Here is a 20,802-nt window from a genome sequence, read left to right on the forward strand (position 1 = left end):
AATCAGCTGAAGAGCCAAGAATATGTAAGTAAAGAAAACAGAGGGGAGTTGGGTGTGTGAAGGTGGCTCAGTGGTAGAATTCTTGCCTGCCATGCGGGAGACCGGGGTTTGATTCCCAGCCCTTGCACTTTCCCCAACAACAAACAAACAAGCAAAACAAACTCAACAAATGTGCTGCAATAACGGATACTCATGTGGAAAAATAATGAAATGTGACCCCGCCATTCAGCATACAAAAAAATAAATAAAAAACAGAGATGGGTGGGTGGGCCATGGTGGCTCAGCAGGCAAAGTTCGCGCCTGCCATGCCGGAGACCCGGGTTCGATTCCCAGTACCTGCCCATGGGGAAAAAAAAACAAAACAGAGAGGGGTAGAGCGGGGAGAGAAGGAAAGAAGTATTGAAAGGGTGTTAAATTCTTCATCTTTAGAGCAAGAAGTCAATAATACTGGCTAAAATTTATAACAAGTCAAGAAATGGACAAAAGAGTTTTGTTCAATTGAACACATGAATGGTTAGTAAATGGATGAAAAAGAGCCTAAATTAATCAAAGTACAAATTATTTACCAATACTAGTCAAAAATTTTAGAAAACAATACTCAGTGCAGGCAAAGATGTGGTGAAATGGGTACTCAGGTGGTGTCCTGTGTGAACTCTCCCAGAAGGCAATATCACAATACACATCAAGATAGGTTTAAAAGCTGATGACCTTTTTCCTAGTAATTTCACTTCTACTAATCGAAGCCAAAGGAAAAGAATCAGAGGCTTGCACAAAAGATGTTCAAAGAAACAAGATGTTGATTCATTAATACGAAAATAAGAAAATTGAGAGCATCTAAATTTACATATAATATAGAAGGGGTTCAACTAGTAACAGTGCATCTACACAATGGAATGGTAAAAGTCCTTTAAAACTATATTATTAAAGAATAGTAACACAATGGAACATATACAAGATCCATTGAGACACAGGGAAAAAGCAGGAAATCAAAGTACATATGATGTGTACACGCACATTCGCATGTGTTCATATGCAGAGAGATAAGGGGAAGGAGAGAGGAGGAAAGAAAGCTCGGATCTCCAAGTCAAAAGTATACATCAAAACAAAAATAGGAGTTTTCTCTGGCTGGAACAAGTATAGGCGATTTTTAAATCATTTTTCTTTAGTTACAGTTTTTGTGTTTTCCTCTATTTTCCAACACTTTTATAACATAAGAGGAAAGAAAATACATAAAATCGTAATGACAGCCCTTTACTCTGTGAGGTAAGGGGACAAGTGATGCTAATTTCCTTTCTGATATGATTCTGTGAATCCAAATTCAACCTTTTAGTCCATAATAATTTATTGAATGCTGCTATGTACCCAAGAACTGTTCCAGGCACCAGATACAGCAGCATTGTGCCTCATGGAGCTTATGTAATAGTGGGGAGAGAAAGACAAAATCAATAAGAAAATGTTTTAAAATAAAGTACGTTCCTTGTGACTAGTGCAGTAGGGCTAGGAGAGGAGTTGGGGGGAGGGGGGTGACAGTTTTCACCAGGGCGTGAGAGAGCCTCATTGAGAAGGTGGCATTTGAGACAACGGGAAGGAGTGAGTCGTGGCAGAACCTTCGGAGCAGAAGGAATAGCAAGTATAACAGCCCTGCCTCGGGCCTGCCTGAGGAATAAAGAAGCTTCCAGTTCTCCGGAAGGGAATAATTGAGAGGGAGCAGAGGAGCCTGGATAGTAAAGCAGGTACGGCTTTGCAGACCAACACAGAGGTCTCAGGTCTTTACCTGCGCTGGAGGCAGCACTTTGAGCGGAAGCATGCCAAGCTCTGACTTTTTAACAGGATCCCACTGGCTGCTGTGATGAGAGAAGATGGACGGAGATGGGGGTGCAAGGTGGGAAGAAAGGAGAGCAGGTGGAGGCTGCAGCAAAAACCCAGGCAAAAGCTGAAGGGTTAGTCCAGCTCCTGGCATGGGATCTGGCACAAAGTAGTCATTCAAATCTGCTGCTCAGATGAAAGAAAAAAAGCCACAGCCTATTTTTCTTCACATAATAATTTTCGTTTCCTGTAATTTTCAAGTTGCTCTGTTATTTCATTGGGTTCTGTAAACCCCTTCAACTTTGATCCCAACGCTTTCTTTATGGATCCTACCAGTAAGTCAATATCTACTCCAGGATTGCGTCCAAACAACTAAAACTCCATGCATGGCTTCCCTTCAATAGAAGAATATTCTGAGGATCAGTTGTTTTTAATTTATTATATTTCCACTATATGTTTTACCTGATTTTATTTTCCATTTAATAGGTAGCACTCAATTTTAAGAACTTTTGCCTAGTCATCATTTCAGCTTTGTGATTGTTTTTTTACTTCAACTCTCACCAAAAAAAAAAAAAAAAGAGAAAAGTTTCCTTATTGGCAAGGGAAATAATAAAATTCATCTGAATGAATCTACATGACAAAAGCCAAACTCAAAATTCATCCGTCATGTGACAACAGATGACAAGTTTGGCATATATATGGCAATTAAATACTGGTGGGTAAGATTTATAATCAAAACCAAACCACCATCACTCTTTATGGGAGAAAGGGGACATTCAAATTAAATCCTGAAGAGTCCAAAGAAGAGGCACAGTATACAATGACAGGCCACAAGTTTACAGAAGGGTAAAATTCGTATTAGTTTAGCACGAAGCTGTTAAATGGGCCAGAATCTCATCCTAGTTATTTTGACCGAAGACATATTGGATAATGAGATGAGTACAGTAGAACCCAAGCTGAAAAGTTATATAATAAATAACTGAAGAAAATTTCCCATTAACTCTAGAGTTACACTCTTTTTTTTTTTTGATAAAACACTTCAGCATTCCTCATATCGGAGAGTCAAGGTGTCTTTAGGAATTGGGTGATAGCAGGACCCATACCTAAGCAGTGCTGAAGTACTGGGGTTCTACCAAACTCTCACTTTAGCTAGATCACGTTAGCATTACTATCTCCCTCTTTTTTCTCATGCTCAAGTTCTCTTACATTAATATCTCTACTCCAGTGGCTAATCAATAATTTTAGGAGTCACATCAATGTAAGGTTGTAACACTCTGTCACCCTTATCAATCTTTTTGCTGGCCATTACCTCGCCTTTCTTTATCAAACCACTAAAGGTAAAAATCATCCCAACAAAAATACAGGACAGAGATGGTAACTCTCACCCAAGGACAAGAATCACGTCCATCTTTACTCTGTTATAAAACAATGAGTTGAATGGGCCATTTTTACCTCCTGCCATTTTCAATCATGACCCATTCATTTACTCAAAAACCAATAATGAATACAGCTCTGTGTCACAGTGAAAAATGGAGGCTGGCTCCCCACCCTTGGAGAATTTGGGAGACAAAGCATACACAAAATAATGGAGGGTTATTTCCAAGACACTGCAGCAAGATAATTGGATAAAAAAAAAGATGATTGAGATTAATGTTAATGGGATTTGAGAACAAGAAAATGTGGTTAGTCAGAGGAGACTTCTTGGAGGATTTGTCTTCAGCCTGGTCTTGAAGAAAGTAAACAATCTGAAGTAGCTGCAACACTGAGACAGAGCCCTTCCCATGGGTCAAGTGAGACACATGCTCACAGATTGAGAAATAAATTAGCAAGAGGTACGTAGGTTCCTAACAAGAAAGTGTGTCTCTGTGGAGGCACTGATTATCCTTCTCCACTTAAAAAGCTAGCTATTGTTAATGCTTAAATAATTTTCTTGAAAGAAATAACGCACAACCCTACATGGAAAGACTAAATATAATAAGGATGTCAATCAAGTTTTCCCAAATCAATGTAAGACGCTTAACTCAGTTTAATGAAAATCATTATAAGGTACTTGGAAAGAAAGACCAGATAGCCAAGAAACAAGAAGTCGTGTATGCACATCCATGTAGATAAATGCAGCATTTCCAATGAGAAGCAGAAAGAACTAGCCAAAAAAAAAAAGAAGGTTAGGACCTTCAGCACATCTCAACACATGCCAAAACAACCATGGGCTGTTTAGAATAGATGAGAAATCTGGCTGGTCTTTGTCCTCAGTTCCTGGGGCAGCAGCCTCTGAGGCTCTGGGATGTCCTGTGATGGGAGTGGGTCCAGGACCACACCTAGTGGCTCATGGGCTAACGGTGTCAGGAGGGGCCAACCTTACCTGCATCCCAGGACAGGGAACTGGCAGTCCAGGAAGACCAACCACGTGTTCAGGCGTTGGGGCTTTGAGCCTAGTCACGTGGGCCCACCACCCTGACCTCGGGAGGGGAGGGGGCTGCAGAATCACCCTAACTCTCGGTAGTTAGAATCAGGATGGAATTGGCTTGAGAGACTTGGCAATTTTTGAGGTTACTATAAAGGATTTTTTGGTAACCTTTATAGCTGTTAACTGAAGAAATGAGACAAATGTAAAAAAAAAGAAAAGAAAGGAAATCCCTGGATATCTAGAGAAAATATGGGTAACTATGCATCTAATCTAAGGAAGGGGAAGGACCAAACAAAAAAAGCAATGAAAGCAAGTATTGGTGAAGATGTGGAATAAGCAGAACCCTCATGCACTGCATGGGGAATGGAAAATGGTGCAGCACTGTGGAAAACAGTTTGACAGTTTCTCAGAAAGTCAGAGTTATCATATGACCCTGCAATTTCACTCCTAGGTATACCCAAGAGAATGGAAAGCATATGTTCAAACAAAAACTTTTGTGCACAAATGTTTACAGCAGCATTATTCACAATAGCTGCAATGTGGAAATAACCCAAATGTCCATCCACTGATGAACAAATAAACAAAATGTACAATATCTATACAACGGAATGATATTTGGCCATAAAAAGGCATGAGGTTCTGATACATGCTACAGTATGAATGAACCTTGAAAACATTATACTTAGTGAAAGAAGCCAGACACAAAGGCTTGTTATAATTCCATTTATATGAAATGTCCAGAGTAGGCAAATCTACAGACACAGAAGGTGGTTGCCTGGGGCTGGGGGGCGGGGAGGGAGGAATAGGGGGTGGCTGCCAACAAGTATGGTGTTTCTTTATGGGGTGATAAAAACATTCTGGAATTAGACAGTGGTGACGGTTATACAACTTTGTGAATATACTAAACAGCACTATATTGAACACTTTAAAAGGATGAATTTACAGTATATAAATGCTATCTCAATTTTTAAAATAATAAAGTGTTTTTTTAAGCAGTGGAACAACCTTTCCCACAAAGCAATACATTTTGATGGCATTATAATTCGAAAACTCGTTATGTCAAAAAATTCCTTAGGGACAATTACAAGACACAAAAAAGAAATGAAAGTGGTGAAGCCAGGAAAATTTCACAATAAATAAGAGAGACAAAGAGCTAACACCTTTGTCGTACAATGAACTCACAAACAAACTGATAGGAAGAACACCAAGAGAAAAAAATGGGGAAAGGACACGAGATGACAATTCGTAAAAGAAATATAGGACAAATATTAACAACAGCAAAAGAAAAGCCGGTGTCACCCATAAACAAGGAAATGCTCGCTACACCAAGATACTGGGGTTTTTTTTCACTCCTCAACATAATAAAGATTTTTTTTTTAATGACTCCCAGATTCTCATGCCCCAGGGGAGGGAGGACACACCGGAATACACATTTCTGAAAAGCGACTGGGACTGTGCCAGGAGCTGGGGTCACGCCCCGAGCGGCGCACACTCTGCCTCCAAGGAACTCGGGCTGCCAGGGAGCGGCCGGGACAGAAAGCCGTCAGCCGCGGGTCTTTCCGGGAACTCCCGGGACTCAGCGGGGCCGGAGGAAGGGAGAGGTCCGCCCTTCCCGACGCGGGAGGACGAGGGAGGATGGTGCCGGTGACCAGGGCTGAGTCCTACAAGATGGCTCGATGCCAGCCAGGCTGGAAGGGGCGGCCCAGCCCGTCGGAGCCCCTAGGGTGGCTGCAGCTGCGGCCAGGACACAGGGGGGAGAGGGCAGTGGGGGGCCGCGTTCTTACAGGCCAGGGCAGGGGGGCTGGCGCTGGCTCCCAGCCGTCAGGACACAGCTCGGCAGGGAAGGGATTCGTGGCACTTCAGTGAGTGGCTTTTTTTTTTTTTTTATAACATCAAGGATGATGTTATAAAAGCTATCATGATACGGCTTTTACGATGTGACTGTGTGAAGGTGAGAACCATGTGTCTGATGCTCCTTTTATCCAGGGTATGGACAGATGAGTACAACATACGGATAAAAAATAAACAAATAACAGGGGAACAAAGGGAATAAATTGAGTAGATGGAAATACTAGTGGTCAGTGAGAGGGAGGGGTGAGGGGTGGGGCATGTATCAGTTTCTTCTTTTTTTCTTTTTCATTTCTTTTCCTGGAGAGAAGCAAAGGTCCAAAACAACGATTATGGCGATGAATACACAACTATGTGGCGACATTGTGAGCCACTGATCACACAGCACGAGCGGAATGTTTTTATGTCAAGAATGTATGTGTTGGGGCTGGCCGCGGTGGCTCAGCGGGCAAAGTGCTTGCCTGCTATGCCGGAGGACCTCGGTTCGATTCCCGGCCCCAGCCCATGTAACAAAAACGGAGAAACAGAATACAATAAAAACAAGAAAATGTTTAAAAATGTTTCCCTTTCTTCCTTCCTTCCTTCCTTCTCTCTGTCTTTAAAAAAAAAAAAAAAGAATGTATGTGTTAAGGTTTGAATACAAAACAATTTTTTAAAAAAAGCAACATGAAGGAAGGAGGACAATGAGCCTACTCTCTCTACCTTGGCATATGTTTAAAATTTTCTATGATAAGTAGTAAATTGGATAGTATAACTAAAAGCAATAGGGAACCCCCAGAGTTCTTTCAGCAGATCCTTTTAGAAAGGACACAGAGGAGAAGGAGGAGCAGGCGAACCTGGGAGAGACACAGGTGACGTGACTGAGCAAAAGCCCAGATGTTAGGGCGGTTTCCCTTCCTACAATATGAAGAAGAGGGCAAGAAGCCTTTGCGACAAAAACACGACTTTGGTTTTGGACTTGCTGAGTCTCAAATAACTCTGAGGTCCCAGGGGGAGAAGATTTATAGATAGTTCAGTGCAGAAAGATACATGTTGGTGACTTTCGATATATAAAGGAGAAAATACATCTTAGTGGTTCAGCCCAGAAGCTCTGGTCCTGCCAGAGTGGGGAGACCCACTGCCCCCCTGAGCTGGGCGACTGCTAAGCAAGTGAGGGTCGCGGGCGCTCCGCATGGCACCCAGCACAGGGAATGGTGGCTTTTCCCACGTTGCTGCAGCCCGGGGAGTGGGTGCCCATAGGAGAGAGGAGGGTGAGGGCAGAGCAGGGGCACCGAGGGGAGAGCAGAAAAAGGAGCAGAGAGAGGATGGGAAGACATTACTGAAGCCGTAGTGAGAGAACTGGGAGTGTGTGAGGTTGTAAAAGCAACAGGAGAGAGAATTTTCAGAGAGGGCTTTGATCAAGCTTCAAATTAGTGGAAAATGCAGGTTGAAAAGAATATGAGTAGTAAATTTAAAAGAATAGATCATTATAAAACTGATCTCTCTTTTCTGGCTCTCTGGCTCTCTCTCTCTCTCCCCACATATGCAAATGTATAGAAAAATCTGGGAGGATTCATACCTCTGTGGCAGTAAATGGGTTTGGGGAATGGGAGAGGAGGAGGAGATGTGGATAAGAACTATAACCTTTTACTCTATATAGTTTTGCATTGTTCAGGTTTTTTGTTTTGTTTTGTTTTTCTAGAGAGAGAGCGCTTGCATTTATGTATTACTTATATATCTCAAAAAATAAGTATTAAACATAAACTAAAAGCTCAAGTTACGTAAGGAAAGAAAAGCTTCCCCTGGCTTCGGACGGCTGCATGGGGTTGGGACAGAGCCCCTGCCCGCGAGGTGAAAAGAGAACAGCAGGGACTGGCACCCAGGAGAACAAGCCACGCCATCTCTTCCAGAAGTCTGGCTGCACATGCAGAAGCGAGAGGACGGTAACTAGAGAAGCATCAGGGGTCAAGGGAGGGGATTTTATTGTTTGTTTTAAGGAGAGAAGAGTTAATAAAGAGATACAAAGAATAGAGGGGGAAATCCGAGGGGAGGAGATGATACACAGATTGGAAATACAAGAGAGAAGCGAAATTACTAACAGAGCAAGGAAATCAGAGGGAAGGGCTCAAGGTAGAGATCACCTTGAAGCAGAAGTTATGCAACTTCTTCTGGGGAAGCTAAGTCGGTAAGGAGGGCTCGCTCCCTTGCAGGCGGGATGACAAGCAAGTGACGAGCCTTCTTTGTGAAGGTCGCAGTACAGGCTGCTCAGGGAAGGAGGAAATAGGCTTTTTATTTTTCTTTGTATGCTGCATGGCAGAGGGTCACATTTCATTCTTTTTCCATGTGAGTCCTTTACTGCGGCACCATTTGTGGAATTTTTGTTTGGTTGGTCTTTTGCTTTTATTTCGTTTTGCTTGCTTGTTTGTTTTTTGGGGAAGTGCATGGAGCAGGACTCGAACCCGGGTCTCCCGAGTGACAGCCGGGAATTCAGCCACGGAACGGCCCTCGCAGCTGCCGACAATGTACTTTTGAAGCAAAAGCATATGAGGAAGAGGAAAGGTAACCAACAGGTAAAGGTAATAAAATAAGAAAGAAGATCCCAACTTTTCCCAACAGAAAACAAATTCTAATCATCAAATCAAGCAAACTCTTTCACTGATGCAAACATATTTCACTTTTCCTTCACGCTGTGTTTTGCCATCTAAGGAAAGAAAATTTTGAATTCTTTTTCATTGTGATAGATCTGGAAGAAAAGTCCTGCCAGAGATTCTTAGTAAGAAAACAATATCTCCAATGAACAAAATCCATGCTTTCAGCTTTAAATTAGTGGTCCATCTTACTTTACAAGAAGAATGCAAATATGACTTTGGGGTTGCTTTAGGCTATAACAGCACTGCACATTTCTGATTTTCTAGTCCTGTGGTTTTGCTGTAACACAAGAAGCATTTTCAGCTTTTCTGTGTAATCCTTTTTTTTTTTAATTTCTGAAGGATTTCTCCATGTGTGTTTTATAAAGAGTTGCTTTTATAAGCATAATGTTATTCACATCAGGCTTTAGAATTGTACAGATATTATATGATGAACTTTGCTCTAAATTAAGCTTCTATCTAAGGAAAAAGAATGAGGCTATAAGCATTAGATGTTTGGTTCAGTTACCATGTTGTGTGTGTGTGTGAGTATGTGTGTGTGTGTGTATAAAAGTGAGAGAGAGAGAGAGAGAGAGAGAAGTGGCTGCCTCAGGCACACATAATCAAAAGGACTATAGATAAAAAGAGACCCAAGAGGCTGGATTAGAGCTTTCTTTAGTGGAAAAGAGAACAAGTCTTAACTGAAAGACTTAACTGGAAGATTAAGCCTCTCTGTTCATCATGCTAGGGACAGACAGGGTGAAGGAAAGGGTTAAGTCAAATCCTTGCTTAACTAAATCTGACATGAGCTGAATGGAATGGAAGCTAATGTCCAATTGCTTTTCCCTTGTCAATGTCTGACACTTAGAAGAAACCCTAAGATCCACTTGCCATAAGGTACACACTGAAGTGAGGAAAGAGAATCGGCGTGGGGTTATATACAGCATTCACTCAGGGAAACTGGAAAACAAGCAAAAAATAGTGGGCCAGTCTCATGCAAGGAAAGTGTGAGCCAGACATATGGAGGGTGAACAAAGCAGGGCATATTCGACGGCAGGCCATGTTAGGCAGAATTGTCAGCCACTCCAACTTTAACAAAACACCTCACCCAAACTTTGGTAGAAACCCAGCTCTCTCCTCAAGACACACGTGACTCCTCTAACAGCTCCAGCACACTCACTCTCTCACACTCACCTGCTAAGGGGGCAGCCGTACAAGAGCCTCTCCCAGCAGCTGGCTACTTTCCCGGCAGACCCCAGTCCCTGGAGAAGCCCTTCCTCACCGCTGCTCATCTTCTTTGCCCCCACAAAGCTGCCCTCATCCATCATTTTTACTCCCAGGGAATGATACCACCCAAGCCAGGGACCTCGGAGACATACTCTGCTACTGCCCCCATACAGGGAGCTGGCCACGAAGTCCTGTGACGTCACCCTCCATCATGCCTTCCTATCCTCTTTCCAACTGCCACAGTCCAGAACTTGTGGGTCTTCTGCTCAGGTCACGACGGGGAGAGCCTTAGAAAGTGCCCACCTGCCTCTTCTGATAGGCCACTGCTACCTTCTAACGGTCAAGGCTTCACGTGGCCAGGGTTCCAGCAGGTGGAATGGGGAGAGAAGCTGCCGAGCCATTGTCTTTTGCCTAAGCATTGCAGCCAGTTAGCCCCCAGGAGCCACATTCAACTGGGTGGGTGTTTTTGATTGTCCTAATGTCTACAACTAAACCAAACCACGACGGACAGATATGACCAAGAGAACAGAGAAGAAATTGCAGTTACTGCAAATGACCAGAGTTCCACACCCAACTACCCAGTTATAGAATGAGCATAGATTCAATTCCTATTAAAGCGCTCTGTCTTCACCTCATCCAGACCAAAGCAAGACTGAATCTGGCTATCCTATCAGAAAATGCATTCAGCTTCCCAAAAACTGGTGCCAGTAACACATAATAAAATGGTGTTTTAAATGTGCCAGTGTTTTAGAAATGTAATATCAGCCCAAGCAAAAATATAAAACAAGCTTCCAGGACAGGTAGAAGTGTCAAAATGAAAATATTAATTTTCACAGAAAATCATTTTTTCTGGGCCTCATTGGAAGGGGAAAAAAATGTCCCTGGTCAGTCCAGAAAATTGCCTAAAGATCCTCTGTAGGCAAACTGGGGTGGAGATGCCAGGAGCAAGGCTGTGACTGTCAGGACACAGAAAGACAGTCCACACCAACTGATACCGAAAAGTCATTCTGTGAAAACAGCAGTGAGTGAGAAATTGTGGCTCTGAGCACTTCCTGATCCTACAGAATACCTACGCAAGGATTTGTAGCTCTGGAAAGAATTAGCCTCATGCTCAAACAGTCATATGCTAACCAAAAGCTCAAACTTTTTAAAAGAGGGATCAATAAGACCATAATTATTAAGCATTTAAAAAACTTTTCTATGCAATGGCAGCAGTGCCAAAGTGATGCTAGCAGACTGTCCTCTAAGGATAAAAAGCTTAGTCAACCATTCGATTGTTTCATTAGCACAATGCCAAGCAAAGCTGCCTGAAACACCCTTTCCTCTGAGTAAGCTTCATTACTTTTCTAGCTTTACTCATGTATTTGCAGAGTTAGGGTGAATAATGTACTGGTAAGCTGTTCGCAGTTTCAAGGTTACAACAAAAACTTATTTGACTTAATGAAATTAAATGATTTAGAAAATAGAAATTCAAGAGAAATCTCAAAGCAAAATGTCAAACTCAGGTGTTATGGGCTGAAAATTGTATACTCCAAAAGATATGTTCGAGTCTTAACACCTGGTCCCATGAAGATGTGGTTAAATTAGGATAGATCACACTGGATTAGGGGGACCCTGATATGAATCCAATATGACTGTTGTCCTCAAAAGAAGAGAGAAATTTGGACACAGAGACACACACAGGGGAGAAGGCCATGTGATGACTGAGGCAGAAATTAAAATGCTGCAGCCATGACCAGAAGCTAGGAAAAGGCAAGGAAGAATTCTCCACTGTGGGTTTCAGAGGGAGCATGGTCCTGCTAGCACCGTCACTTCAGACTCATCTTCAGAAGGAAGACAATAAACCTCTGTTGTTTTAAGCCACCTGGTTTGTAGCACTTTGTTATAGCACTCCAACGAAACTAAGACATCAGGCATACAGCAGACAGAGTAAAAGGAAGTCATCCAGGGCTATGTGGGCCGTTCACTGGTAGAATCCTCACCTGCCATGGGGAGACCCAGTTCAATTCCCAGCCCATGCACATGCACGCACACACACACACACACACACACACACACACAAGGAAGTGATCTAAAAAGAACCCACTCCTAGGGCCTCCAGTCAAAGGAAAAAGCAAATCTAATGGACTAAAGGTGTCAGAACATCAAGAAAAAAAAGATCATTAACTAAATCTCAAACCAAAAGAGAAGACTAATCCAAGCCAGTTGTTTCTAAAGTCTGCCTTTCCTGACAAGATCACAAGCGCCCTGTATTTGATTAGACAGCAATCAATACAAACCTCTTCCATGCATAGGACAGAGTGTTTCTGCGGTATGGAAAGAAGATCTCTTACATGAACTGTAACCATCTTTGAAATAATTTAGAGTCGGTTTGGTTGAATTCACCAAGATATTTGCTTGGTGACAACAAAAACCTTCTAGGCAACTGATGGTACCTGTTCTTCTGGAATTGAAAAGATGGGCAAATAGGTGGTTGGGTCTCAGAATGCAGTAGGTGCCCCTTAGAGGAGCTGGTCTCTGTTACCCAAACTTGGCCCCTCACTCCATGGCAGCTTTTGAGCCCAGACCCAATCATACTATTTATAGCAACAATCTCAATGTGAAGGGTCAAGAAGGATAAGAGCAGAAGTCCCTGCCTGCCATCTTCTCCCAATTTGACCCGATCGTGGTTATTGTGGTGTCTGGGAGCCTGAAGATGAGGGGCCAGGCTTTGGTCATCTTCAGGGAGGCTGGCAGCACCCAGACATCCTGCACTCCACACAGCGTTTTCCCTCCTACAAGCCCTTGCCAATCAACATGCCAAGACTGGCTGGGATGTTACTGCCAAGGTGAAAGGCATCTTTGCGGAGAAGGACCATGACCAGGAGAAGTGGAAGCCCAAGAGCCAGGAGACCCCAGCTGCAAGAAGGCTGAGCAGGGGGGCAGCTGCCCCCTTGGTGGGGGGCATACAAAAGCCTGTCCTGGGCATGCTGCCAACGACTCGGGTATGCTCCACGCTGCACCAATGCCACGCCAGCCCCCTACGTGAGGTGCAGGCAGGCAGCTCAAGACACCATGCAGGGCTTCAAGCCAACCCAGAACAACGTTATGAAGAGTTCCTTCGCCAAGAAGTAGCACCCTTGCCCCATGCCTGCCCTCACTCCCATTCTGAGGCCTCCCACTCCACTTGGCTCAGACCCCTGCAGGTAAGACCCCGGGTGCCCTTACCCCAGGCTGCGTGCAACTGTGTGGTCGCCATACAGCACTGACCCTAGACTCTGCCCCCAGACATTTCACCTGGAAATGTTAGATGGGAATTGTAGTGGGTTTTTGAGGTTTGGTTTCTCAAAAAAAAAAAAAAAGAAAAGAATGGGCAAATATATGTGTTTTAAATTATTGACTTCGTTATGATTCCCAGGTAGAAAGAAATGGAAGTGGCCACAAAGATCATAGCTGGAAATGATCCAAGGGCTCTACCTTGCCAACTTGATGCTTCTTTAACCTTGGAAGACCTGACCTCTCCCCACAGTAAGTCCTTCTGCATTAGTCCTAAGCCTGAGACAGAGAGAGAGAACCAGGAGCAAAGGCGACTGAACGATGTGCCTGGGTCACTCTGTCGGCAAGCTGCCCCTGCAGCCCATTTCAGGGGAAGCAGTTGGCTGCCAAACCCATCCGTGTCAGAGAAATATTTTGGAGGGGAGAAAAGAAAAGGCATGGAAAGAATTCACAAATAACATCCACTCTCCACTCTGCCGCACACAAGTCCATTTTTATCTTTGAATGAATAGAGAAAAAGAAGCAGAAGAGGGAGAGACTAAACAGAATAAGAGAGGAGAAGAGAAGCACAGTACAGAGCACTGAGTAAAGGCTCTGGTGTCAGATGGGCTTGGGTTTGAATCCCAGCTCTGCAGCTGCACAACTCTGCATTGTACCGTGGCCAATCTGTCGAATCATCATGAGCCTTGGTTTTCTCACCTCTAAAATGGGGCCAATAACACCTGCTGGGTTGTGTGACAAATAAAAAAGAGAAGATACACAGCAGTTAGGAAGCTGTCTGCACAGAGGAGACAATCATTAGAAATAAAGTAGCTGGAGAGGGAGGAGAGAGGCAAGGAGGAGAGGCTTTCAGGAAAAAAGTCTCAGAGGCTCAAAAAGCAGTAGGAACTCACGTAGAACAAAAGACTCATTCTTTTTATAAGCAATCTGAAAATATTTCATGATCATCTGCTACATAATTAGCAGTGCCTTTCCTGCAGAAACAAAAGAGCCCTAATCCTCCTCCTTATTCTCAAGGTGCATACAATCCAGCTCAGGAATCAGAAATAACACAGGTGAAACACGTTTTTTTAAAACTCTAAATTGTGCTAAATTGTTAAGTATCCCACGTGCAGTACAGAGTGTGTGTGCTGTAGTAATTTGCAGAGGGAGCTAGTAAGGGAGTCAGGGCTAACTGGTGGGGGGACGTTTCAGAGACCAAGTATGGGCATGTGGGGGAAGGGAGGGCATGCCAGGTATAGAAAATAAGCATGCCACGCTTGAGTTTTGCCAGTGAAACACTGAGAGATCACTGAGATGAGAGAGCAAGGAGTTGTAAAGCAATTAAAGTTTGGATTAGGGAGGGGACAGGCAAAAAAAAAGCAGTGAGTATGGCAGCCATTTGAAGCAAAAATGCACCAAACTTAGGAAATGAATATGGGAAATAAAAGAGTGGGGTCTTACAGCTTCTATTTAGATTTCTCATTCCTTTTTAGGCCATGTACACTGCTTTCCACCTTCCAGGTGGGTATTTCTTAGAAAGAAGTGAAATCACCATCTTCTGCTTCCCTGCGGTGGAGTTTTGGCCGTTACTTTTCTTAATAACTAGATACCGTAGGGTTTGCTTCTTGATTCACAGCACAGCGTCTGTGAACGGGGACCCAGCCGAGTCCATATTCCAGTACTGCTGCTTACTAGCTGTGTGACGTCAGGCGAACAAACCAACTCTCTGGGCCTCAATTTCCTCACCTGTAAAAGGGATCATTAGAACACCAGCCCGCCCACCGATTGTTGAGAGGATAAGTGAGTTAATACATCTAATAAACCTCTAATGGAGAAACCCTGAAAATAGCCTCTGGCATACAGAGAGAAAGAATTCCGCAGAAGTGACATTATTATTACTATTATTAAACCCATTACTATTCACTTCTAGCTGGAATAAAGCCACGGAAAACCCCAAGAATCATCTCATACATGACAAAGGAGGAGGCATCAAGGGGCAACCCATCTTAGAATTTCAAGTTCTTCCAAACTACCGCCAACAGCCATAACCTCAACGCAGGGGCCTGACAGCCGAGCGTTCACGTGAGGGCGGAAGCGGTACCTGGCTTGGTGAATGGCCTCCATCCATTCTTTTCCATCCTGCTCCTCCTCACACCTCAGCTCCAGTGGCTTCTGACCTTCGTGGCCAAAGACAACAGTAAAGTAATACTGGAAAGAAAAACAGAAGAAGTTTAGTTCTCTTTTTCAAGGGTAGCAGATTAGCAAGAAGGGACTTACCTACAAACGGTCCGTGGTTACAAAATGCATCAGCATGATGTGACTCATATTTCAAAATATAATAATATCATCCCCAGTCCACGTGGCAATGACTTTGCTTCTAGAAGATATAACAGGCGCATCCTGACACCCCTCAGTGGGAGTCAACCCACAGCCCCTCTGTAATATGACTTTTTATGCAAGTACCAGAAAGAATACTGCAGAAATCTGGTTATGCAAGAGAAATTAAAATGAACATGATACTTTTCCATGGTTTTCTTTTTGGGGTAGGTATGATAACGCTATTGGGACATATGAATCAGGCTACTGCACTGGTTAATACCCTGTTCTCCATTCTGGGAAGCAGTATGCCTGTAATAACACAGCAAAAGTGCTGCCATTTGCCTGTCCTGCAACCTCTGCAGACACCACTGTTTTCCATGGAGCCCAGAGATGGCCTTGCAATTCTTTTCCAACACCATACTCCAGAAGCCCACTCCCAACAGGTTATAATGGACACAGGAAAGCAAACCTAGTTGCCATCCCAAGGGCTTAAAACATGAACAGGATTTCTTTTGGGGAGAGGTGTAAAAGAGCTCTTGTAGGACTAAAAGGAATTGAGTTTAAAGAGGGAAAAGATTGACACTAACTAAGGGGAAAACAGTTCTCTAATAGGAGCTCTATTCACAATTGGCAAAAATAGAAACTCAAATGTCCTTCCAAGGGTGACCGGATAGGTAAACAATGGTGCATCCATATAATGGGATGCTAGTCAGCCATAAGAAGGAGCACACTCTCGATACGGCCTCCCTAAAGTATTGTGCCCAGCGAAAGAAGCCGGGTTTCAGAAGGTTACATTCCATTTGCACATCCTTCAAAAGAGCAATGCGACATGATGATGAAGAGGACTTGAGAGGCTGGGGGACGGGGTGGCAGGTGAGCGACGAGAAGGGATAGCGGGAAGCTATTTCTGGGGTGATGGGAGGTTCGTACTCTGGGTTTGGCTACACAAGCCACACATGTGATAAAGGCCATCCATCTGCGTCCCAAAAGGACCAATTCTTACACTATGTTAATTAAAAAAAAAGGTTTTCCTAGGTTCTCACAAGGATTCCAGGGCAGAGATAATCACATCACTAAGATCTACAGACTCTTGGAGCACATGGTCTACAATCTACAAATGACTCTGTCCCACAAAGACAGACTGAAATAAGGGAACTTTGTTGCAATAAGCTGAGTCCCCAGACCACAGAAATAAAGCATGCTTTAAAAAAAAAATCATCTCAAAATAATCTCTGTTAAAATGTGGAGCATTCGCATGTAAAAATGTTATGACCCTCACAGGGGGAAATGAACCACACTTAATAAACAAAAGCAAACCTAAACATAGACACATCATAGGAAAATTAGAAAATACCAAAGACCAAAAGGATACCTCAAAGACAAACCAAGAGAAAAGAAGCATAAGGGAGAGAAGAATGACAATTAGATTAATGATAAACATCTCAGCCATGGCAAGAGGCCAGGAACCCCAGGGTAATGTCCTCAAAATATTGAAGGAAATAGCTCACAAGAATTCAGACAAAACATATGCAAACAGTAAGAGATTTTAGTAAAGTTACTAGTTATAAGATCAACAAGCAGGAAGCAACAAAAGGGAATCTTTGGATGATATGGACAGGAAAGCAAGGCTGGATGGGTGCCAGCCAAGTGAGACATCTCCTGACCCCTGGCTGTCCTCCACCCTGGCCACAAATTGCAGGAGCCGGGGCAGCTCAGGAGGCCAGGCAGCCAGCTTTCCCTGCAGGAAGCTCCAGCCTGGGCTGGGAGAAGCTTTCATTTGAAACCTACTTACACTGATCACCAAACTGAGGCCGTGTGAGAGGGAAAATGTGACTGGAGAACGTTTCACTACACCAGAGCTTCCCAAAACGTCATCATGGGGCATGGAAAGAACTAGTTCTGCAGAGTGGTCTGAAAGGGAGAACAGAAGATAGGAGCAGGGATTTCTGCTGTCACCTTCTCCCCAGGTCCCGCTTATTCAGTGGGGCAATTACATACTAATTTAATTGTTCAAAAACAATTAAAAACCGGCAGGTCAATCATCTCATTAATCTCCTGCCCTGCAGACCAAGTATCTTCAGCACAGTTTTACCCAAAAGGAAGAAATTGGCTAAACGACAGTGCCGGTTGCCATGGATGTGATTCTCTGGGTCATGTCTGTGAGATAAGCCACAGCACTTCGCCACCGACAGTCCTGCACCCCATCAATGGCTATCTTTACTTCTTAAACCTCTTCTCCAGCCAGAGGACTAAATGCTCCAAACGAAGGGCAGGCGGAGGAGGGGAAGACTTCAAGAAAAGGCCACTGAGGATGAGAAGAATTAAGTTAGCACTGTATTCAATAAAACTCCATTTAAGTTAGAGAGGAAAAGACTGGAAGCTCAATAAAATAACAAATCAGTGGCGTAAAGGGCAATCCTATAACTGATGGCATTTCAGTAGCAGCTGGCTCCCACCCAAGCCCAAATGCCCAGTCCGGAGAGAGGAAACACTTAATGAACCGGCTGAATCTATCTAAAAGCTGCAACAGGCACCTCAATGGCAGCTGCTGTTTGGGGACCCAATTAAAAACCACCTTTAAAAGACAGGAAGGCAATTACAGTAGCAGGGTATAGTCAAAGGTTAAACCATGTCTCAGGCATAACGATGCTAGGAAGAGTTAGGAGAAGTACATTTTATGTCTCTTGGAGTTAGTTTCACAAATCCAGCTCTACCACAAAAATGCAAAACTCTGCCTCGGCATTACCGGCAAACTATTTATTTTCAGCCAGGCATTAAAAACTTGTCTTTGTATATTCGGGCCTTGCGCTGATCTGGACTCAGTATTTGCTAACATGGATCTAAGTCCCAGATACGGAGTCCCCTTGGGGATGAAAAAAGGCAGCAGACGCCTGCGCTGGTGTGAAGCTGTTATGTACCCCAGAAACGGCCACGTTCTTTTACTCCATCCCTGAGGGTGCAGACCTGTTGCGGGTGGGACCTATCGGTTAAGTTATTTCAATGTGAGATGTGACCCCACCCCATTTAAGGTGGGTCTTAATCCTTTTTACTGGAGTCCTTTAGGAGGATAAAGAACAGAAAAAAACGGAGAGAAAAGCCCCAGAGAAGCTAAGAGAGGACCCACGGGGGAAGCCACTAGAACCAGAAGCTGAAAGCGATGAAACCTGAGAGAGAAGGACCAGGAGACACGGCCAGGCGCCCTCCCCTGTGAGAGAGGCGTCCCAGAGACCAGCAGCCTCTCTTCAGAGTCCAGGTATCATCCTGTTGATGCCACAATTGGGACACTTTTCACTGCCTAAGAACTGTAAATTGGATGTTAATAAATCCCCATTGTAAAAACCAATCTATTTCTGGTATATTGCATTCCGGCAGCTTTAGCAAACTGAAACAGTCACCTTTGACGGTATTCTGTGACCTCTGACTTGTCCCATGGCAGGAACTCGAAGAGAAGCTCCAAAGTACTGGCTCATCACAAAGTTCAAGGGAGACTTGAAAGAGGGATGACCTTGTTCATGTCACATTCAACACCTACAATGAGTCTCTCTTCCCTGAATATTTTTACCTGTTTCCAAATCTATTTCTCCTGCCAGATTCTCTTCCAGGCTCTAGGCTCATAGTTGTACTTTTAGACGGCATTTCAATCATATCCAAAACTTAACTCACTCATCATTTTCCTTCCCTCCCTCCCACCTACTACTACCCCTCCTCCAACTTCCCGCCCCTACACTGTTCCTTCTCCTCTCGTCTTTCATTTGTCAAATGCATCTTTATCCAATAGTTGTACCAACCAGGAAACCTAAAGTCATCCTCAACTTCTTCCACCTCGTTGGCACCAGATATTTGCTTCTGCCAATACTCCCCGCTAAGCACCCCTTGGGTTTGACTTCTCTCAACACCTGGTGCCATCGCTTTAGTTCCCGCTTTTGTGACAGACTACTGCAATGACTTTATCACTCTGAAAACAGATATAACGGTCGTAAAATAGTGTCCAATTTATGTTCCTTTATCTCATGGCTAGTCTCTCCCTCCCTGCATCCTGACTGTTGTTACACCCAAAGAGTGCGGGATGGGAGAGGGCTGATGGATCCTCAAGAAGGAGGACAGGATTACCCGAGGAAAATCCTAGAGATCTGGGAAGACAAACTGGAAAGATCATTTCTCTTTCATGCCGGGAGAAGAATGGGAGAAGAGGCGCAAGGCAAGAACGGAAAAGCAGAAAGAGGCAGAGAGAGACCTGTGCTACAACTTCTCCCCCACCTGGGCTAAACTCCCAGAAAAGGGTGAAGGGTTAAAAAGGTTGATGGCAAGGCCAAAAGCCAAAGATCTTCTGAACCATTCGGGACTGTAGGGAGTGACATTTCGCAGTGTCCTCTTGCCCCACTCCCCATCCTGGTGTCAACATGGGTGCTGACCACATCCAAGTGCAAGCAGTGAGACAGCAGAGCCGGGTCGAGAAGGGGCCTGAGGCTGGCTCTCCAGGGCCTTCTCTAGCCTCTCTGCAGGGTGCAAGTTTCCAAGTACGCTGCGGAGGATAGTAGAGGGACGCTGATGGGTGACGGGCGCTGGTAACCTCAGGGGAGTATGCACTCGCTGAAAGAGCCCTCCAAGGAAGCGGAAAGGACTCCCAGGCCGTGGCTGGTCTGAGACAGAGTGGCCCATAACGAGGACAGCTGGAGGTGGGCCAGAAGGCTCAGACAGAACCTAGCAGCACGATACAGTCGGCACCAGCAGGGCCCCCACCCAACGCACAACACACACGGACACCTAGGCCCCCGATTTCTGGGACACCATCTTAGGGAGACTCAGAGGAAAAATGAATTACCTAAAGACATTTTATATTAACAGGAGCAGGCTGGGCTCACTACACTCAACTAAATGCACGTTCTTTCTCCTCCATTTATCTAGTGGGAAAGGGGCTTGAAGGAAAAAACCAGGTCAGATCTAAAAAGATATATATTTTTACACAGCCTAGTGTAGTGAGGACATATCTGTGACCCTGCCTCCAATCTCTCCCAGCTCCCTCCATCACAAACTAGGTGCTCAGAGTCTCTTTCTAAATGATAAATGCTTTTCTGTCTCTGCTAACAAGGCATCACTGGGATGCTCAGACTCTAAGAACAAACTTTACTGAAGCAGACAGAGCCTTTCCTAAGCTGACCCTATTTTCCATATTAGCCTGATTTCCTCCAATGTGGCCATATTCCAGCCACATTAACATTTCACTCACCTAAGTTGCCAAGTTCTGTCCTCGGCCTCATGGTACTGAGAGAGTGGAGTCTATGGAATCAGCAGATGTGTGTGGATCCTGCCTCCTCTAAGTAGAAACTACAAACCATGAGACCTTGGGCAAGT

The 20,802-nt window shown here is 44.2% G+C and overlaps 1 protein-coding gene across 4 annotated transcripts in view; it reads right to left on the minus strand.

The window, feature by feature from the left end:
* Positions 1-20,802, minus strand: part of RASGRF2 (Ras protein specific guanine nucleotide releasing factor 2) — a 277,005-nt gene that overhangs the window by 184,213 nt on the left and 71,990 nt on the right. For all 4 annotated transcript variants that reach the window (XM_077139291.1, XM_077139290.1, XM_077139289.1 and 1 more), the window contains exon 2: positions 15,233-15,339. In XM_077139291.1, the coding sequence (XP_076995406.1) occupies positions 15,233-15,339 (107 nt within the window). The remainder of the gene's footprint in view (positions 1-15,232; positions 15,340-20,802) is intronic.

Source organism: Tamandua tetradactyla, chromosome 21 (genome assembly GCF_023851605.1).
Source record: "Tamandua tetradactyla isolate mTamTet1 chromosome 21, mTamTet1.pri, whole genome shotgun sequence".
NCBI classification, from domain to species: Eukaryota; Metazoa; Chordata; class Mammalia; order Pilosa; family Myrmecophagidae; genus Tamandua; species Tamandua tetradactyla.